Source organism: Haliotis rufescens, unplaced genomic scaffold, assembly GCF_023055435.1.
Source record: "Haliotis rufescens isolate VD_foot unplaced genomic scaffold, xgHalRufe1.0.p SCAF_15, whole genome shotgun sequence".
In the NCBI taxonomy this organism is placed as follows: domain Eukaryota; kingdom Metazoa; phylum Mollusca; class Gastropoda; order Lepetellida; family Haliotidae; genus Haliotis; species Haliotis rufescens.
This window is the reverse complement of record NW_025963835.1, coordinates 30,932,048-30,952,156: the sequence shown is the minus strand read 5'-3', so window position 1 is coordinate 30,952,156 and position 20,109 is coordinate 30,932,048. Positions and strand designations below refer to the sequence as shown.

Genomic DNA, 20,109 nt, shown 5'->3' with positions numbered 1-20,109 from the left:
GAGAAAAACAACCTTCATTTGTCTACATCTCCGGGACCTACTTAAGTCTAGATTCGGATTTAAATGTATCTGCATTTGCACCAATATTGATAAATCACATTTGATATTAATGTCGTGTTTTCCGTTTCCAGATTAAATATCCCTTTATTTTTTTAAATTGCTAGCTCACGTCATATCCTACTTCCGGTCTGTAACCAAGGCTACATACACACGGCCATAGTCGCTGTTTTGGTTGTGATTGCTGACCATAATTTGTTTGATTAAACGCAGAGGCAGGTAACATGAATATCTTGATCTTAATTCACCAACAATGCGTAGATTACCCATCTTGCAGTGATTGTTGACGTTGTTGAACGCAGAGTGGAAGCGTGTGATTTTAATTGACATGGATTTTTTCTTAATAAGCTTTCACTTGCACTTCAGTCTTGACAGAAAGAATGTTTTGATGACTAGCATTTTTAAATGTTTTGATACAAAAGGCACGCATGAATTTTGATTACAGTTAAAGTGTAGTGTAGAATATATGGTTCAAGTACCAATACATGTTGGACTAGCGTGTAAAATAGGCTGTGTCTTGTGTGAGTTTCAGAAAATGTTTATTAGGCCTAATTAAGATAAACTATTGTTGAATTCCGCCATTAGCCCAGACTATCAATGGGGTAAATACATAGTGTAATGTAGGGCTGTTGGAAATTTTCCCAGATTTATTGCTAAAAAAAAATGATCGAAAAAGAAGCAGTGTTTCAGATTGCTTCATTTTCTTGGACAATCTTCTGGTTAATCAAATTGTTTGAATGATTTGATTTAATAATGTGAGGAATACAAAATGGAAAATCTATCTTTACGAATTAGAGTCCAACAATACAATTTCTGGAATTGGTCTTATTATATATTAGTGCATTGGTTTGTAAATTGAGATATGTTAGATGTTAAAAATAAACTGTTTATTGTATACAGGATCTAACATCACATAAGTATGCCAGCTAAGAAGAAGAAGAAGTCAGGCAAACTTGCCAAAATGACAGAGGAAGAACGGATTGCGTATGAGGATCAGAAGCGCCTGGCTGAGGAAGAGATGAGGAAAAAGAAAGAGGACATGTTGGCTCAATTCATGAAAGTATGTATTCAATCATATGCAACAAAATGAAATGAATGTTATTCTTTTTGTCTGCTGCAAGATCTCCCAAGACAGTGTATAACAAGTGAATGTAAATATGGAGTGATGTGGTACCATTTATCTGAAAACATCAACTCATTTTTCATTCAAGTAACACAACACTTTATGAGGGCAATATTTTCAGTGTGCCTCATTGACACAATGATTTTCAGGCTAAGAGCAGTCGTTAAAGATATAAAAAATAGGACATGTGCCTTTTCTTGTCATGTGACCTGAGCAAATTGAGATTTTGAAAATTATTTTTTTCTTTTTTTTCAAGTCACTATGAGATAAACATTTTATTTAACCAAAAGTATATACTATAAGCTGATTGTGTTACCATATGCTAAAATATCTTATAATAGGAATATAAACTGTATAATGCAAGACTTGGGTAGACTGGAGTATTTGGGTCCCCACTTCGGAAGGAACGTTTTTACGTGTTTACGGAAGTTGTCGAATGAAAAACGTTCCACGCATGCACAGTTCGTTATTTACGGTCGAAGCAAGAGGATTTGTTGGCCGCCATTTTTCTACCGAACGCTGTCTGCAGTTCAGTATTTTCTTAAACAGACAACACACGGGGGGTACAAGGGGGGTTTGTCCCCCCTTGTCGAAATATTAAAGTAAAAATGGGGGTTAAAGGGGGGTTACAACCCCTTTTTTTCAAATAAATCGCACGAGGGTAAGTTCATTCTGTTACTTATACAATATATTTTGTTGGGCGGACAACACAGCGGGGTTCAAGGCAGGTACACCCCCATCTTTATGACATTTTTAAAGAAAAATAAGGGGGGTAAATAAATCAAATAAATCGCAATATGGTATAACTTCATTCATGAAAGCATGTGAATTTTCATAGGAAAATGATCATCGATAGATACTTTCTCATTCAAACAAATCATTTGAAACGTTGAATTCGTTTTGACTGTCATATAGATTCTAGGACCTAAGTCAGTGGATCCATCTAGACCTAGTTCCATTTCTTTTTCTGCTTCTTTTTCATCTTTTTCTTAAACGATCATTTTGCTTCCTAAGTTTAATAATGTAAACACGGCCGGTGAACTTAGAAACTGATCAATTGAACAACTGAAATATTTCTTTTCTGATAATGTTTTGAACAAAATAATTGTCATACATTCCCGCATTCGCCCCATACCTATGCAAAGATGTCTTCACTGTACGCCAAGTCGACTCTGTTTTATTTGTACAAGCCACAGTTTATGAATTTACAAGTTATGAGCGAAGTTGCTTTCGTAGTAACGAGTCCATATAAGGAAAGTCACATGATCAGACACGTGACGTCTTACGTCATTTATGTCCCGCCCACAAACAACAAGAAGTTGACAGTACAATAATTCGGCTTCACTTTTTATCGTAAAACTCTCAACCCCAACAGGGGCGGAGTTTTAGACCATACTTTTCACGTCCAGCTCATTTTTGGGGTCCTTTTTGGGGTCCGAAATGCCTCCTAACGGATTTCGGCACGCTTGCGCGTGCGCGCTTATATATAAGTGAAGCTGCCTTCGGCAACTTCCGTACTGAAACTGCCGAAGGCAGCGGTTGCCTTACGGAAACCCCCGAAGCGGGGACCCAAATACTGCAGTTGACCCCAAGACTTTGCCTAATACAATTTTTTTCTTTCCTAATATAAGACATTTTTGATACAGAAATCCACAGGGGTAATGATCTATTTAACATAAGTATAATGTCATATTGAGAATAATCAATGTCTGAGACATATAATCTTATGAACTGAAGAAATGTATGAAAAAAATGCTATAGTGAACTGCCTCATCTATTGCACCAGTTAATATACAGTTAGGCTTATTGACAGAAACACACATAGGGATGCCCCTGTCTGAACTGATTGTGGACTTTAGGCCAAAGTAGCAACTAGACATTGCATTGGTGTATGTTGCTTATTAGAATGTAATCCCTGAAAGGCAACATCATTTGCATTTTTATCTGATTGTGATACCAAGTTTACTGGATTGTTCTGTCTCATCAGTAACACCATCTTCCCAAAGCAAGGGAGTTAACTGACTGCAAAAGTCCAGGTTCCACCCTTGCCAAACTAGGTGGGAAGTTCTGGGCTCGATCGTAACGCCACCAGTGGCTAATATGAGTGATGTCCCTTCTATGTCCTTCCTATTGACCAATCAGATTCCACCTCTCATATCACTTGCAATAACGCCATCTATTAAATTAGAAAAGCCAAATTTCCTCTCTGTCTTTTCAAATAACAGGAGTTGTTTACTTTGCGGGAAATGTTTACTTTACAGGGAGTGTCTGCTTTGTAGGGAATGTTTACTTTGAAAACTATCAACTCATTGTTCTCCATTTTTCCAGGATAAGCTTACGAAAGAGGAGAAAGCAAGCAAGTTCAACTTGAACAAACTGAACCATCAATGGAGAAACATCATGAGAGAGGCAAAGTCTAGAGAACTGAAGAAAGATATTGAGATTCTCAGCCAGACATTTGAGCGGGTTGTGGATCGGAAGGATGCTGTCATCAAATCTTTGGCCAAGGACATCATGGAGGCCGAGGAACAGTACTCCATGGCACTCCGCAGCCACCTGCAGAATGTCGACAACTTGATAGGTAGGGCAAGCTGACATGATTCTCATTCGGTTTATATCACTCGTCGTGTCACTTCAATCTCTCTGTCTCACTCCCTCTCTCCACATCACACACCCCTTCCATTGCACTCACTCTCTCTCATTCTCTCTCTCTCTCTCTCTCTCTCTCTCTCTCTCTCTCTCTCTCTCTCTTCTGGTGTCCCCCACCTAGATATTGCTGGAATAGCGGCATAAAACCATACTCCCTTTCTCGCTCTCTCTCTCCCCGTCTCACTCACTCACTCTCTCCATTTAACATGCTCTCACCATCATGCTTCCTCTCTCCATCTAATTCCCCCCTAACACTGTCTCTATCTCCATTTAACATACTCACTCTCCGTCACACTAATTCTCTCCGTCATACTCACTCTCTCCGTAACACTCACTCTCTCCATTTAACATTCTCTCTCCATCATGTTCCCTTTCTCCATCTCTCTCTCTGTGTCTCACTTCGTCTCACTCAGTCTCTCCTGTGTGCAGGCCTACAGCGCCAGAGGCTGGGGAAGGCCAAGCATGAGTACACGGAGGAGTTGGACATCATCATGGAGGAGTTTGACAGCGAGCGGGAGATGCTGGTGGAGCAGCACACGCAGGAGATGACCGATATTGATGACATCCTCTTCGCAATGGACCAGAACTTCCAGGAGGCTGAGAATGAGGCCAAGTCCGAGTTTCAGAGCATGCGGGACGAAATAAAAAACAAGGTCAGAGAAATGTACAACTTGTCTTAGTTTCATATCCGTGAGACTTCAGGTTAGGATTGGTCTCCAGCAACCCATGCTTGTCGTACAAGACAACTCTGGTTGGGTTATCAGGCTCAGTGACTTGGTTGATTGTGTGTCATCGCATCCTGACACTGTGGGTTGTTGCTCATAACATCAGTCACTGGTTTGTCTGGTCCAGACTTTTTTCGCACGCCGCCATCATATTACCGAAATATTGCTGAGTGTGAAATATACAGATATTTTTTTATCTGCTGAAACAAACAAGACTCAGGAAAGGCTTGGCCTTTGTAGATAATAGATTTATCTCTGCCTTTTGTGTAATGCATGAATGATAGTCATTCTCATTCTATGACATGCCCATCTGTGTGATCTAGTGGCTAGAGCATCTACTTAGAGAGCAGAAGGCTGGTGGTTTGATCTCTGGCAGCGTCATACCAAAAGATGTTAAAAGATGTTACTTGTTGTTACCCTGCCTGCCACTCTGCATTAAGGGGATAAAACAAGTACTTGAATCTCACAGACTCTTAGTCTTATATTGCTGTATTTCATTGATTCCATTTCAGAACTTAGAAGAAAAGCATGCCCTGCGTGTTGTGTTGGAGTCTAAGGTGGATGACTTGTGGCAGCAGTTCAGGCAGGCCTTACAGAACTACAATGAGACCACTGAAGAACGCAAGACAGCATTCGAAACTCTCAAAGCCAAGGATGAAAAGAGTGCCCGGGAGATTGAGCTGCAGATGAGGAAGCTGCAGAGAATCTCGGTGAGTTGAAAAGTCAGTGTGCAGGAAGGTGGAATTGTTAGGGATGGCTGAAGAAGATTATTTACATTCGGTATGCACCATTGTTCAACAGCTTACAGAAAATGTTAATAGGTTGATAGTGATAGCAATCATGGCCATTCACGTCATTCTCTCATGACCATGGTGCCGTTGTCCAGAACAACCTTACTGCTACGATTGTTGTAAGTCTATGTTAGGGTATGGGAGTCACGATCACCTTAGCGCTAAGATCACTTTGTACAACCACCAGGTCATCAAATAGTCAACTTGTGATACGACGTCCGCCTTTGCTTTATTCGTTAATAGGGGCTGTTGGGGTAGCCTTGTGGTTAAAGCGTTTGCTCGTCATGCCAACGACCCTGGTTCGATTCCCCACATGGGTACGACCGCCTCCCTGGTCCAGTGGTAGAGCGTCCACCCGGAGAGCGGAAGGTTCGGGTTCGATCCCCGACCTCGTCATACCAAAAGAAGTTAAAAGATGGTACTTGTTCTTACCCTGTCTGGCGCTCTGCATTAAGGGGCTAAAACAAGGACTGTTCGGCTCGGAGTCCGTTAACATTCATGTTAAACTGCGGCATGGTATCTCAGTGAGCTAGTACTATAAATCGGCATCAGTCCGGACTAGTACAAGCAGCCACACAAACACACAGACGTACATGCACGTCGCTATATAAGTGTAATAATCTTGGACGCGACGTTAAACCCCATTTCACCTCACCCCACATGGGTACAATGTGTGAAGCCCATTCTGGTGTAACCTGCCATGATATGGCTGGAATATTGCCACATCTTCACAAGGTGGACAGTTGCCAAATCACTCAGCATGTCAATCATAAGCAATGGACCCTTGTTTAGGTTCCTTTTGTGTCTTTTGATTACCTGGCTTCTAACAGAGTAACACTCATGTATTTCAGGACCAGATATCCGGGCTGAAAGGCAAGATGTCCTCCAATTCCAAAGAATGTGAGGAGAGAAACAGATCGTTGAAAGAGGTAGGTACTCGACTTTTCATTCAAGGAATGGGAGATTCTTCTGTGAAGGTACTTTGGAATGTGAAATGGTAACTTATTGGTTACAGCTCGTCTGTTATGTTGGTTTTATTAATAAAACCCGACCAGCTCTTGTTCTACAGATGCAGTGTTCAACATTAGGCTAAAAAAAATAATTCTTGGTTCACAGGTACTGCCGCATCATCATAAAGTCTGCCGCACGTTTCGTTTTTATTTCCATTTTCAAAAAAAATCAATCCTTATATGTTCTGCATCTCGAACACACGACCTCAACTGTGAAATGCTACAATACTTAAAAACAATGCGATCCAATATCCAGTTACTTCCCTATTCATGCGCACTGCTTTACTGTGCATCTCGTGTGTTATGGTCATGGCGGCAATAGGTGTTTGTGTGCTTGCTTTGCTGTTTGCAAATTTGGTCAATGAAAACATTAAATTTGCAATACAACATCACTAGACATGATGATGGTATTCAAATACAAATTCAAAGGTATTTGTGTTCTGTATGAGGGACAATGCGGAGGTTATTTGTCTCGTAAAATAAGCGGGAAATGGATGCTAATTAATATGCCCCGGCTATAAAGCGAATCGGACTATAGCACATCACTAGTGCATACAAAATCTCTACATTTGCAATAAAAATGTGTTTGTCTTCCGCAGAAAAAAAAAATTACATCGTAGCCCTTCAGCGAAATTCAGGGAATTGCAAAAACTAAATGTTGGCATATAATAGTCAAACTACAACAAGTATGACTTTCAGCGATTCAATGTTTGGCATTTATGATATATATATCCATTCTCTATCCACTAAAGTTCGTTTCAAGGCATCAATAGCGGTAATATGACAGTGGTTGCTGTAAATAACGGTGAGTTGTGCGATCTTCCGATCACTTCACAAACGATTTTGCCGAAATGAATTGAAACAATATTGAATGAAATGTTGAATAAAATTATTAAATAGATTACCAACATAAGTCCAGATATATTATGATCTCTCTCTACAACCAGACAGTGTAATTACATGATTAATTTGAGCATTTAAGTACGGATTTGTTGACATGGTATTTCCGGTGTGTTCTGTGCCCACAGTAATGTCTATATGTGTTGTGGAAAACCCCCCATTAAATACTCAACCCTGTGTATAAGACGCTCCCCCCCCCACACACACTCACACATACATTTAAAGCCTCCTAATTCTAGTTATGAAAAACTCGCCTTATACACAGCGATATATGGATTTGGATTCCTACTAGTGTGTACACAAGCAAAAAAAATTAGAATTCAGGGGGTTTCCAGATACAAGTATTATAGGGTAAAACCTCAAGAACCAAAGGACCTCTTTTAATGTCTTGCTATGCACAAAGCATTTAAACATGGGAGTAGTTGTGTAACGATACGGCGATACAGTATTGTTACCTGATACAAGCCCACTATGCAATACATCTATTTACAGGGTTTTACCTTGACTTACAAAAGTCAATCAAAGACTGGGCAGGAGTTGTGTATGTTTTTGTAGGTAAAAGAAACTGGCAGGAGATGGTGGTTTGGGTCATTATGGAGGAAAGGTCAAGGAAAGGCTAGACAGCCCGGGGTAGAATAGGTCTTCAGCAACCAATACTTGCCTAAAAGGCGACTATGCTTGTCGTAAAAGGCGACTAACGGGATCGGGTGGTCAGGCTCGCTGACTTGGTTGATACATGTCATCGATCCCAATTGCGTGGATCGATGTTCATGATATTAATCACTGGATTGTCTGGTCCAGACTCGATTATTTACAGACCGCCGTCATATAGCTGGAATATTGCTGAGTGCGGCGTTAAACAACAAACCAACCAACCAACCAAAGCCCTTTTGTGGTCATTTCAAGATCCTGTACATAAGTCAGTCTGGATTCACTGAAGACATGTTGTGTTGTTGCAGGAGAGGGAGCGGATGCTGGCTCACTTCCAGGATCTCAAGGCCCAGATGAACAAGCTGAGGGATGCTGAGAGGGACAAGCTCACGAAGCTGACACTGGAGAGTAACGCCGCCATCAAGGAAATCAAGAGGCAGAAGGAAAAGGTAAAAACCACACTCCAAACAGGAATTCTTCAATGTGATTACCAAACTTGAGAATTAACATGATAGTCATTTTAGCCCTAGGGGGATTCTAGGTTAGAATTGGTCCCCAGTTGTAAGGCGTCTTACTGGATCGGGTAAGTATCGACTTTATTTATTGTGGATAGGTCTTCATAATGTCGGTCACATGATTGTCAGTCAAGACTGGATTATTTACAGGCTGCTGTCAAATAGCTGGTATAATGCTGAGTGTGGTGTTGAACAAAAAACAATCAAACAATTAAGTTGTCTGAAGCATGTACTTGCCCAGATGAATATAAACCGTATTTTGTTGTATTCTTGAAACTTGGGAAGGGATGCTTCTATTCTTGGTTGTCATGCTAATTTACCAAAGGCTGCAAAACGCAGCTTTGAACTCATTATTGTACAGGAAGTTCTATCGAGTTTTCAATGAGAGGGAACTAGCCAGCAGGTTTAACTGACCATGTCTGCATACCACTTACCCTTTGAAAATGTTCTTGACCAGGGGCCATCATGCTAGAGTTGACCTCCTGTGTGTGATGTTATACACTGACCCCTGTCTGAACTACTGGCCTGTGTGTGATCTAATATTCTGACCCCTGTCTGAACTACTGGCCTGTGTGTGATGTAATATTCTTACCCCTGTCTGAACTACTGGCCTGTGTGTGATGTCATACACTGACCCCTGTCTGAACTACTGGCCAGTGTGTGATGTCATACACGTACCCCTGTCTGAACTACTGACCAGTGTGTGATGTCATACACTGACCCCAGTCTAACCAACTGGCCATGTCTGACCTGTGTGTGATGTCGTATTCTGACCCCTGTCTAACCAACTGTCTGACCTGTATGTGCTGTTGCAGGCAGAGCAGATCATGCGGCTGGCGGAGATGTGTCGGAAGGTGGAGACAGAAGAGGAGAAGGTTCTGCCATTCTATGCATCCTCTCTGACTGCGGAGGAGATTGAGGATGTAGATGCAGCCATCTTGGAGCCACCTTCAGAGCCTCTTGCACTGGTAAGTTGTTCCATACAGGTGTCTCTCCATCAGACATGTGAACTGCTTATTAGGTTGATGTACTTGGACAGGAGGAAAGTAGCATACACAAAAGGATGGAGATGTGGCTGTGGACTTGTGGGCTGTTGTGTCATACCTGTGATATTTCTGTATGGGGTGGTGGGATAGCCTAGTGGTGAAATCGTTTGCTCGTCCTGAAGACCCGGGTTCGATTCCCGACATTGGTACAATGTGTGAAGCCCATTTCTGGTGTCCCCCGCCATGATATTACAGGAATATTGCTAAAAGCGGGATAAAACCATACTCACTCAATCACTGATTCCCCAAAAGAACACTGAAAAGGGATCTTGACTGATAATTGTTTCTTGTACTGGTTCAAGATTCTTACTGTCTAACCAATAGTTTACAGAATTTCTGTGTAAGTTTACTGATTTTTTTTATTTAGGTGATCCACGAATACTCTTCTCTGGAGAACTTCTGGAAGCGTCACAACAAGGTGCTGCTGGATAAACTTGCCCTTGATAAGGAGAAACAGACTCTTGTCCAGGAGAACCAACAGCTCCGTACTCTTCTCAAGCAGTACCTGGACGGCATCTCCGTCAACGATGAGATCCTGTCTCAAGTCAACCCACTGTTTATTGTCAACAACAAGACCAATGTCAAGTGAGTTTGCCTCTTGAATTTTGGGGGAATATGATTTGTTGAGAATTTTGTTTCATCACACATCCTTTCATTAAAGATGCACTTTGAGCTTTCCTCACACATCAAGCTGACAATATGACTGAAATACTGTTCAAAGCGGCGTGAACCCAAACTCACTTACTCAGTAGATGAGCAATGCAAGTTTCATTCAATTTGGGCAGGAGAGAAAAAGGATGTACCCATAGAGGCAATTATACCCGTGCTATTATCTCAGTAATTTTCACTCAGCATCATGAATTGTCAAGTCTTTGAAAGGCATTTAGAAGTGATACACATGAGGAGGAGAATTTATTGATGTCAACTTCTTTATTATATGTGTCAACTTCTTTATTATGAGGAACTCAGTGTTTTGAAGTATATACTTACCAGTTGATTCCAGTTGTTCCTCATAATAAAGAAGTTGACATCCATAAATTCTCCTCCGTATCATGAATTGTGTTTTGTGCTGAGTTCATGCCAATTGTTCCATTGTTTTCATTGCTTGCGAAGCAGCCCCAGATACACGTCTCCATGGGTCTCCATATCAATGCATTGAGACTAATATTTAAAGATAAGGTCATCCATTGTTCATGAGATGACAGACAGTTTTACATGACATTGTTTCAACAGTGGATAGGCTGGGTTGATGTATTCATTTCCATCAGGAAACCCACATTTTTCTACATTTGCTCAGTTGGAAAGACGATGGAAAATGTATGGAAACACCTCCCCACAACTCTGAGTTATGGATTGTGTCCCTCTTGTAATAATGTTGAAATTGTCTTGGCATTTACAAAATTATTTCACTCAAGACAATAGTAATCCCTGTTACCTGTAGGGACCTCAGATTTCTGGCATGGCTAAGTGACACAAATCTCCACTGTAAATTGCTGCACCTTAGACGACTGGGACACTTGTGTCATAGGTTTCTGACATGGGTAAGTGACACAAATCTCCACTGTAAATTGCTGCACCTTAGACGACTGGGACACTTGTGTCATAGGTTTCTGTCATGGGTAAGTGACACAAATCTCCACTGTAAATTGCTGCACCTTAGACGACTGGGACACTTGTGTCATAGTTTTCTGACATGGGTAAGTGACACAAATCTCCACTGTAAATTGCTGCACCTTAGACGACTGGGGCACTTGAATGCCCCCATGCCATGTGGAACTAGATGAGAGAAACATTCAGTTATTTGTTGTTGTTTTTCAGGTTGAACGTCCCAGTTGTTGATCCTCGTGTCAGACGCCCTCCTCCCCAGACTGTCGTGGAAGCAGCTCACATCATCAAACACATCCTTCCTTCATGAATATATGGCCGAGTACATCCATCATTTATTGTTCGCACAGGCATCGGATAGCAACATGGCCCCCACAACTTTCCCAACAGTTACCTCAACACAAACTCAATTTATGCTTACCTACTTAGAGAAGTTTAATCTTTACATATTTCTTTGAATTGAACAATTTTTGGTATTTATTTTGTTTCAGTGGATGTTTCATCAACAAGCCGGTGTTCATTTTAACCTCCAAAACATGGAGTATCATCTCCATTGATGTTGTTTTAATTTATATTCAATTTTAACCACAATTTAATACATGCAGAATTTTTTTTAATGACCATTTTTTAATTGTAAAATGAAGAAATACTATTGGCGTTATATTGTTGTGTAATTGTGCAAGGTTTGTGTGGGGGCCCACATATTGTTTCTTTATTGTCTGTGATATTTGTTATGCTTGTGATGGAGTATACTTGTCTCTATCAAAATGTAAAGTGTTGCATGTAAATTGCTAATAATATATGTAAATACAAACGTGTTGTGTGACAGCTGTTATATTACTGAAATGTATTATGATAAAATTATGAAATTGTAATGTTTTGTAAATGGAAATCAAATTTTGATTCTTAACTTCAAATAAACAGTGATAAATCTATATGCAATCTGTGCTATTGTGACGTTTACAAGAAATAGATGAAAGGCAACCAACTTCTTGGATTCCATCAAACAATCAGCATTCAGACTGACACAAAAGAAACCGCTTGAGGCAGATCTCAAATATTTCTTCTTTGGGGATCAAGCATGGGCGTCTTTGACTCAGCATGATGTATCGTCATGTAGATCATTTGTAATTATGACAGATGTCACCAGACTGACACACTGTCACATTTTGATAAATCATGATACATATGTTAGGTGGTGATCTCAAAACACAACATCTTTTCCAAGCTATATGAAAGTTTTAAGAATAAAGGATATGAGTTAATAGTGTTATAACACTTAAAATTGATTATTAGTCGGTATTCTGTAATGTTTTGAAGTCAGTCTCATGTTTAAATATGTCATCACATTAGACAACCTAAATCAAATCAAGTATCAATAGTCTATATATATATATATATATATATATATATAGCTACAATGTCTACTAAGATATAATCTTCAGCTACTTGGGGGAATATTGTCTGTGGACCTTGCAAAAAACTTTTTAAAAATCCAATTTGAACAAAGTGATTTGTTCACCATTTTTCTGCTAAGGGCACAAAGTTTGAAATCTTAGATACATCCCTGTGATGAATTTGAGATCATCTCAGAACAAGATACAAGCTGTCTGTTGGACATTTGCAATACCTCTCAAAACAACAGATCCACACATTCCATTGTCATACACAATGCTACTTATTAAAAACCTTCCACATGAGTGAGTGAGTGAGTATGGGTTTACGCCGCTTTTAGCAATATTCCAGCAATGTCACGGTGGACACCAGAAATGGGTTTCACACATTGTACCCATGTCGGGAATCGAACCTGGGTTTTTGGCGTGATGAGCGACCTCTTTAACCACTAGGCTACCCGACCACCCCTTCCACATTATATGTATTCTCTGTATGTGCTTAAAATAGAGTGCCTGTCCAGGGAGCAGAAGGTCAGTGTTTCAATCCCCCAGCCCAGTCATACCAAAAGACGTTAAAAATGGTACTTATTGTTATCCTGCCTGGCGCTTGGCATTAAGGGGCTAAAACAAGCACTAGTCGGCTCGGATTCAGTATACTGTGTCCAAGTGGGGTATTCATGTTAAACTGCAGCTTGGTATCGCAGTGGGCTAGCACTAACACACTGGATTATTTCTGGACTAGTGGTGTTAAAAATCAAGGATGGGTCCTAGAAGGGGTCACGAGTGGCCCAGTCGCTGTGCTGAGTTAAAAATTGCGTCCTTGGGCACTCCAGAAACCTATGATTGTGGGTTAGAATGTTTCTAGGTTTGTAAGCACCATACCCTGCTGCTTGTGGGCTACACTGAAGTGGTAAACGTCTGAGACCTGCATCACTTCGACTTTCCGCCCACATTAAGCTGACACACCCTGATATAACTGGAATACTGTTAAAAGCGGCGTTAAACCCAACTCACTCACTCACTCACTCGTACAATTCTCAATCCAGCAATTGAGGGGAAATCAATGAAACCAGGACGCTTTAAGACTTTGGCGGTGGTCCAAGAAAGGTCAAGGTCAAAGTGGAGATTTTACTAATAGAGGAGCACTGTTGTTTCCGTATATCTCACGATGTTACAGTATTAGATTGTGAGTGAGTTGGGATTAAGGCTGCTTTGAACGTTATTTCAGTAATATGTATACGGCCCCCTCGGTATGTCACCGAATGTCAGGGTTTACAATCGCTGGTAATCCCGAGGAGAAATGGTTTGTTCAACGTATAAACCGACTCATCGCATAGACAACGTTTTTAATTAAATGACTGTAATAAAATCTCTCAAATGTATATCGGAGATGAAATATCGCCTGCGGTCGTGAACTCGGTTCAATGAAACCGGTGACCTCAGCACGTGGGTTTCGCAACGGTGCGAAATCTGCACGTGCGTCTCGTAGGCTGTTCGTAGTTTTTGTTCTATCAATGGTTTACAATGATTGTAAGCCCTCCTGCGAGGTGTTACAATCGTTGTTATACCTCCTGCGAGGTGTTACCACAATTTCAAAAACTTCATATCGAGTTACACAAACAGCCAGTAGGTTTATAACACAGGTTATCAACTTAGACGTGAACCACTTTGGTGAATCCCAGACAAAACCTAAAAGCATAACCAGGGCGAGGATTCGAACCCATGATCTAACATTTCTGTCAGGCCAGAACTGGGTCTGGTTATAATGAAAGTTTGGGTTAAGGCTGCAGTGAATAGTAGTTCAATATAGTCACAGCGTATATATAACATAAAGCAGACAACTGAATACCTTGGTTTTAGTTGGTTTAGTTTGGCCAAACATTTCGCTCGTCAGATACCAGAACTTTTAACTTTTTTCATAAAAGGGTATTAAACGGGAGTTCATTAGGTATTTGGTATTCATTACCCATAGGGTTAGAAACATTGAGTTAATAAAACTCGTATCAGTGTATTGTTTACGTCATCAGAACTGCATCGTTGACGTCATTCGAATCGTATTGTAATGATGGTAAGGTCGGAATGACGTCACACTAACAACGACGTTATAGCTGAAGATTGTTGATGTCGTTTAACAATCGTGATTTTCTTAAAGGGTATTCACACGGTACAACTTGTCGTATGCAATTAGTTGCACGAACTGAAGTCATTCTTCCCCGCCCTGTAGGCGGGGAAGTATACGGGAAACGTTAATTTTGTAGCATGTATGTCGACATGTTGGTTTATTTGAAATTTCAAGCCACGCCTTTACGGAAACAAAACATGCAAATCATGTGCGTGGAATGTTGATGCTATTCTTTTCCAGCAATAAGAGATACTTCAAAATCGTCTTTATGTAGTTAATTGATGCATCTGACCGTTTCTGGTCATTATTATTAAACCATTCACGTGTAATCCGATGTCCTTTTTCCCTCAAGGACTAATTTTCTGATTTTCACGATGCATACAAAAGGAGAACTGTACTCCGGAGATCGTAAATAACAGCATAATATAAAATATGTTCTGATTATGCTTATTCATGAACAACGACGACATCTCAATTTAAATGTAATAGGGCTGAATTCCACATTCTACTTACCACACTTTTGATTGCTTGGCTGCTCATGTTCACTGGAAATATTTGGGATAGTTATATTCCGTATTTTGAATTAACCCAGTCCCCCGTGTTTTATTTAATAAGTGCACCGCACATAGCCACATGTGAAACGTTTGGTAGCTAAGTCAAAGCAAAATCGGAATAGTGTGTCGGCGAATTTGCATCAAGGCTGTAGTATTTTTCATTCGTTTAATGGAATTCAATGTACAGCCGTAGCTCTGGTCGCTATCATATATTAGGTGTCCCATGGCTCAAATCTATTTGCGTCTGTACCGTGTTCCACTGATCTGTTGGATGAAGGCACGGCTCTTTGCAGTCACATAGTTAACACCGAAGGCTATGAGGGGTATTTAGGTCATAATCAGTTTTATGGCCCCGTCACAGGTGCTCCAAATATTGAAGCAGGAAATACAAATTTCATAGAATCATTTCAACAAGCAATATTGATATCCCAGTAACTTTTGGTAACTTTTAATGATGTCTCTATTGCAAGGTTTACGGATTATGATTCGTGTGCATTATTTGACTCTCATCAGCGGAATGGTTTGGGTCCGACTCATCCGAATGGACAAGCAGTTTTACTTCTGTTTAGTAGTATGGATGAATTGTTATGTTACATCTTAACAGTATATCAGGCGACTATGCTTGTCGTAAGAGGCGACTAACGGGATCGGGTGGTCAGGCTTTGGTTGATGCATTGCATCGATCCCAATTGCGTGGGATCCATGCTCATGATATTAATCACTGAATTGTCTGGTCCAGACTCGATTATTTACAGAACGCCGTCATATAGCTGGAATATTGCTGAGTCGTTAAACGACAAACCAATCAATCATCATCATATGAACTCAAACCAGTAATTGTTACAAGTAAACCACATCCCACAGCAGTTACTGACACTGGATAAAAAACAGTACATAGAAAAAGACCAAGTAACTCAACTCATCATGATCACACTTACTATTCTTTGAAAGAAAGAAATACAAAAAAGAAACTGACCAAAAAACGTAAAACAAGACACGAGGAATCTCCGTTATTGATTAGTCCCGGTATTGAAATGTTCTCCAACTACGTGATAATATTTTGAGTATGTGCATCTGTGGTTGTGACAAAAAGACCTTATCTAGTATGACTTTTTTGCAATATAGAGCCCTTAGTATTTTCATTTACATTATTATAACCAAATGCTAAGTGTAAAAAGAATTGATCTATTATTTGAGTATGTGCCTCTGCCAATGTTTTTGGCAGTTTTGATACTATTTCAACATGTTTACATTTGTGCCAGAAATTGCTTCCATTTCCTTCGATCTACTTTTTAAATAAACCCATGCTTGCCGTAAGAGGCGACGAACAGGATTGGGTAGTCAGGCTCGCCGATTTGGTCGATGCATAACATCATATTCCAATTGCGTAGTTCGATGCTCTTGGTGTCAATCACTGGATTATCTGGTCCAGACTCACGCCGTCATATTGCTGGAATAAGGCTGAGTGCGGCGTTAAACAAGAAACTATTTTTAAAAAGACCTACCCTATGCACATGTATCAACTGTATTACCCAATACTCAAAATAAATAATATTTTTTTCCACAACAGCGTTGTGTTATTTTTGGTTAATTTAATTATGCTCCTTTATACCTTTCAGTAACATCATAATTATGCGTTTGTGAGGCATCACATATGGCGGGGAACTTTGATGCTCTGCATCAATGTTTTCTTGTTCGGCATTAACACAAGGTTGAGATGGATACACCTCGGATTTCGCGAGATCTCTGACAAAAAGCACGTGATTCACTACGTTAATACCGGAATCCGCGTTAATTTTCAGGCACACAGTTTTGGAAAATTGAACGCTGTGGTCGTGATCGATGCATTATTCTAAAGGGGAGTTTCAAAGGGGTGAAAAAGAATGGGTGGTGCTGGCACTCGCCATTTGGATGACAAGTTATTTTTCTGACACAATTTAAAAAAAAATCTGGGTCAACCTCCGACTGTAAAATGACACAGGGATGAAGAATAATAAATTTCCTATCTGATTGTGTGTGATTAACTGCAAGTATTAAACCGGTTTCAAAAACAGACAGTGATAATTGCTGTCCGATATTTTGTTGCAGGGAAAGGTGCTGTCAGATATTTCGTTATGCCTTAAAAGGAGCACATTTCGCAATCTTTTATCGTACGCTAACTTATTACAGTAGTGTACGATGATTTGTTTATATTTTACAACTTTACGGTAAGAAAATACTGCCTCCTCTCTGAAGGACATACATATACATTAAATGGATTATGCTTGTGTATAACATTGTACATTCGATACGAAAAATAACTTGCCATAAACGAAGAAAATCGATTTTCCTCTTTGACGTTAAAAGAGTGGTGGTGAAATGGTGTTTAACGTCGCGTTTAAGATTATTGCACTTATATAGCGATGTGTGTGTGTGTGTGTGTGTGTGTGTGTGTGTGTGTGTGTGTGTGTGTGGCTGCTTGTACTAGTCCGGACTAATGCCCGATTTATAGTGATAGCCCACTGAGATCTGAGATACCATGCCACAGTTTAACATGAATACCTCACTCAAACACAGTATACTGACTCTGAGCCTACCAGTCCTTGTTTTAGCCCCTTACTGCCAAGCGCCAGACAGGGTAACAACAAGTGCCATCTTTTAACGTCTTTTGGTATGACGCGGACGGGGATCGAGCCCCGAACCTTCCACTCTCTGAGCGGACACTCTACCACAAGACCACGGAGGCGGTCTATAGCGTTTGAAACCAGGCCCACTAAGATACACCGAGCCGACCAGTCCTTGATTTAGCCCTTTAATGCGGGGCGCCAGACAGGGTAACAACAAGAACAATCTTTTAACGTCTCTTGGTGTGACATTGCCGGATATCGAACCACCGACCTCCTGTCTCCGGGCAGACGCCTTATCCACTCGGGTCACACAAGCAAAGCAACGTCCACCTAGATGGCGATCAGTAATTAACCCAAGAGTGAATATTCAACGGCTTGGAAAAATGGATTGTTGTTTTCGGGAAAGGATTCATTGCTGTTATTCATCAACATTAAAGTCAAATCACATCCCTACAGCTGCATGTTGTATTGCCTAGGGACAGAGCAAAGATAGTTAAGCTGTTGTGACTGGTTTGTCATTCTGGGGAAAAAGGCATTTATGTACTATTTTGACAAATGGAAAATGCCCGAGGTCAAAGGAATGTGTGAAGGTGTTATCTCATGACGGATAGGTTTTATTAATGCGACCAGGCTTATGCGTTTCCAAACTGGTCTACCGAATAGGTACCAAATTGATTAAAACGGCAACAGATTTCGTTGCCGAAACGGCACCATATATATTTTTCCTTATATTGACTCTGCAGAGATTTCTAATGGAAAGGGTTTTGTCGTTTTTATTTACTTGTATATTAAGGATCGATCGCGGGCATTGCTAGTTCCTTTTTTGTTGCTGCGTGGTCTGTTCATGTGAGCTGATCATGCGAGGTTCTACTGGTCTATATTTATTGATAGAAAATACCACAAGAAAAGTTCGAAGATACGATGCCATTTTGGCCAAGACGATGTGCCATTTTGGCCAAGACGATGTTCCATTTTGGCTTGGACGATGTGACATTTTGGCCACGACGATGTGCCATTTTGGCCAATCTTCTGACGTCGTTTGGTGTCTTTTTGACGTGGTTCTGTCTAACGTGGTACCGTTATAGTTATAACTCGTTATAACGGCGTCCGTTTCTGTCGGTATCATAACACATGGCAGCCAGGGTAGGATTGTATCGTCTTGAGGTAAAACAGTCATTTGTCGTCATTACCTTGCTTCTGCAGCACTGTATGCATTCAATCACTAGTTTGTCTGGTCCAGATATGGAGTCTGTTTTTCAATATTTTGATATTTCACTTACTGTTATCGTAACCTTTTGCAAATTATCACGATTTGTCATACAAATGTGTGATTAATCATGTATAAAGAAGATATTGAATCGCTGAAAAGTGAAGCGAAAATGTCAAAAACTAATTATAAAATGCAAATGTAAAAAAAATATTTCCATCGCGGTGTAAATAGTTTTCTGTATTTTCATTTTAGTTTTTGACATTTTCGCTTTTGTTTTTGACATTTTCGTTTTTGTTTTTGACATTTTCATTTTAGTTTTTGACATTTTCGCTTCACATTTCAGCGATTCAATAGCTACTTGAAAGTATATTTTCCATGTTTTCGGTTGTTTTTATACATGATTTATCACATATTTGTATGACAAATTGTGTTAATTTGCAAAAGCTTATGATAAAAGTAAGTGAAATATCAAAATATTGAAAAGCAGACTCCATGTCCCTTATGGGCCACCGTATGTAACAGTTATTATCTTGAAATTACAACAGGGTATCGTGAATTCCAAGAAAGTAACTTGAAGTTCTAAATTAGCATCTTGATGTTTCAAGAAAGAAAATGTATGATATGACCCTAGCAGGCTTCCGTATCCAACCGCATGACATGGTTAAGCACTGATCACGTGTGTCGAATAAATCCAAGCCTGAATGCATATTTCGCTTCTTAATCTGCAAACATAATGTACTGCCGCTTCGAGACGCATTCTTCACACATTGAAACATGACGCCACGGAAACAATCGTCCCTCACAAATTAGTGAGTGAGTGAGTTTGGTTTTACGCCGCTTTTAGCAATATTCCAGCAATATCACGGCGAGGGACACCAGATATGGGCTTCACACATTGTACCCGTGTCGGGAATCGAACCCGGGTCTTTAACCACTGGGCTACCCGACCGCCTCTTGTCCCTCACAAAGGCAAGGACAAAGATGTGATACATGTGATCTGTCAGAAGTAGAAGATCAATTCCATTTTGTTCTAATTTGGCCATATTTCTCACAACAACGGCCTGTTTATAAAAACGGATCCTATCACTTAAATCCTTAATGTATACAGTTATTGTCATAAAAATTAAAATCACGAAGTCATTAAGCAAATA

At 40.2% G+C, this 20,109-nt stretch overlaps 1 protein-coding gene across 3 annotated transcripts; it reads left to right on the top strand.

The window, feature by feature from the left end:
- The first annotated feature begins 169 nt into the window (after positions 1 to 169).
- Positions 170 to 12,009, top strand: LOC124131976 (dynein regulatory complex subunit 2-like). Of its 3 annotated transcripts, none has more exons than XM_046495529.2 (10): positions 170 to 276; positions 958 to 1,117; positions 3,509 to 3,761; positions 4,259 to 4,482; positions 5,067 to 5,264; positions 6,197 to 6,274; positions 8,215 to 8,355; positions 9,237 to 9,389; positions 9,835 to 10,052; positions 11,286 to 12,009. In XM_046495529.2, the coding sequence occupies exons 2-10, from the start codon at positions 977 to 979 to the stop codon at positions 11,380 to 11,382; spliced, it is 1,503 nt and encodes a 500-aa protein (XP_046351485.2). In that variant the 5' UTR covers positions 170 to 276; positions 958 to 976; the 3' UTR covers positions 11,383 to 12,009. The 3 variants fall into 3 exon arrangements, with proteins under 3 accessions (XP_046351485.2, XP_048252417.1, XP_048252418.1); XM_048396460.1 differs by having other exon boundaries at positions 177 to 272; XM_048396461.1 differs by having other exon boundaries at positions 186 to 267; positions 955 to 1,117.
- The last annotated feature ends 8,100 nt before the right edge of the window (positions 12,010 to 20,109 follow it).

Bases quoted from the DNA above. Each gene is read 5' to 3' on its own strand.
- LOC124131976 (XM_046495529.2), top strand. From the start codon at position 977: ATGCCAGCTAAGAAGAAGAAGAAGTCAGGCAAACTTGCCAAAATGACA. The intron at 4,483-5,066 runs GTCAGAGAAATG...ATTCCATTTCAG, and splicing joins GGGACGAAATAAAAAACAAG to AACTTAGAAGAAAAGCATGC. The intron at 9,390-9,834 runs GTAAGTTGTTCC...TTTTTTATTTAG, and splicing joins CTTCAGAGCCTCTTGCACTG to GTGATCCACGAATACTCTTC.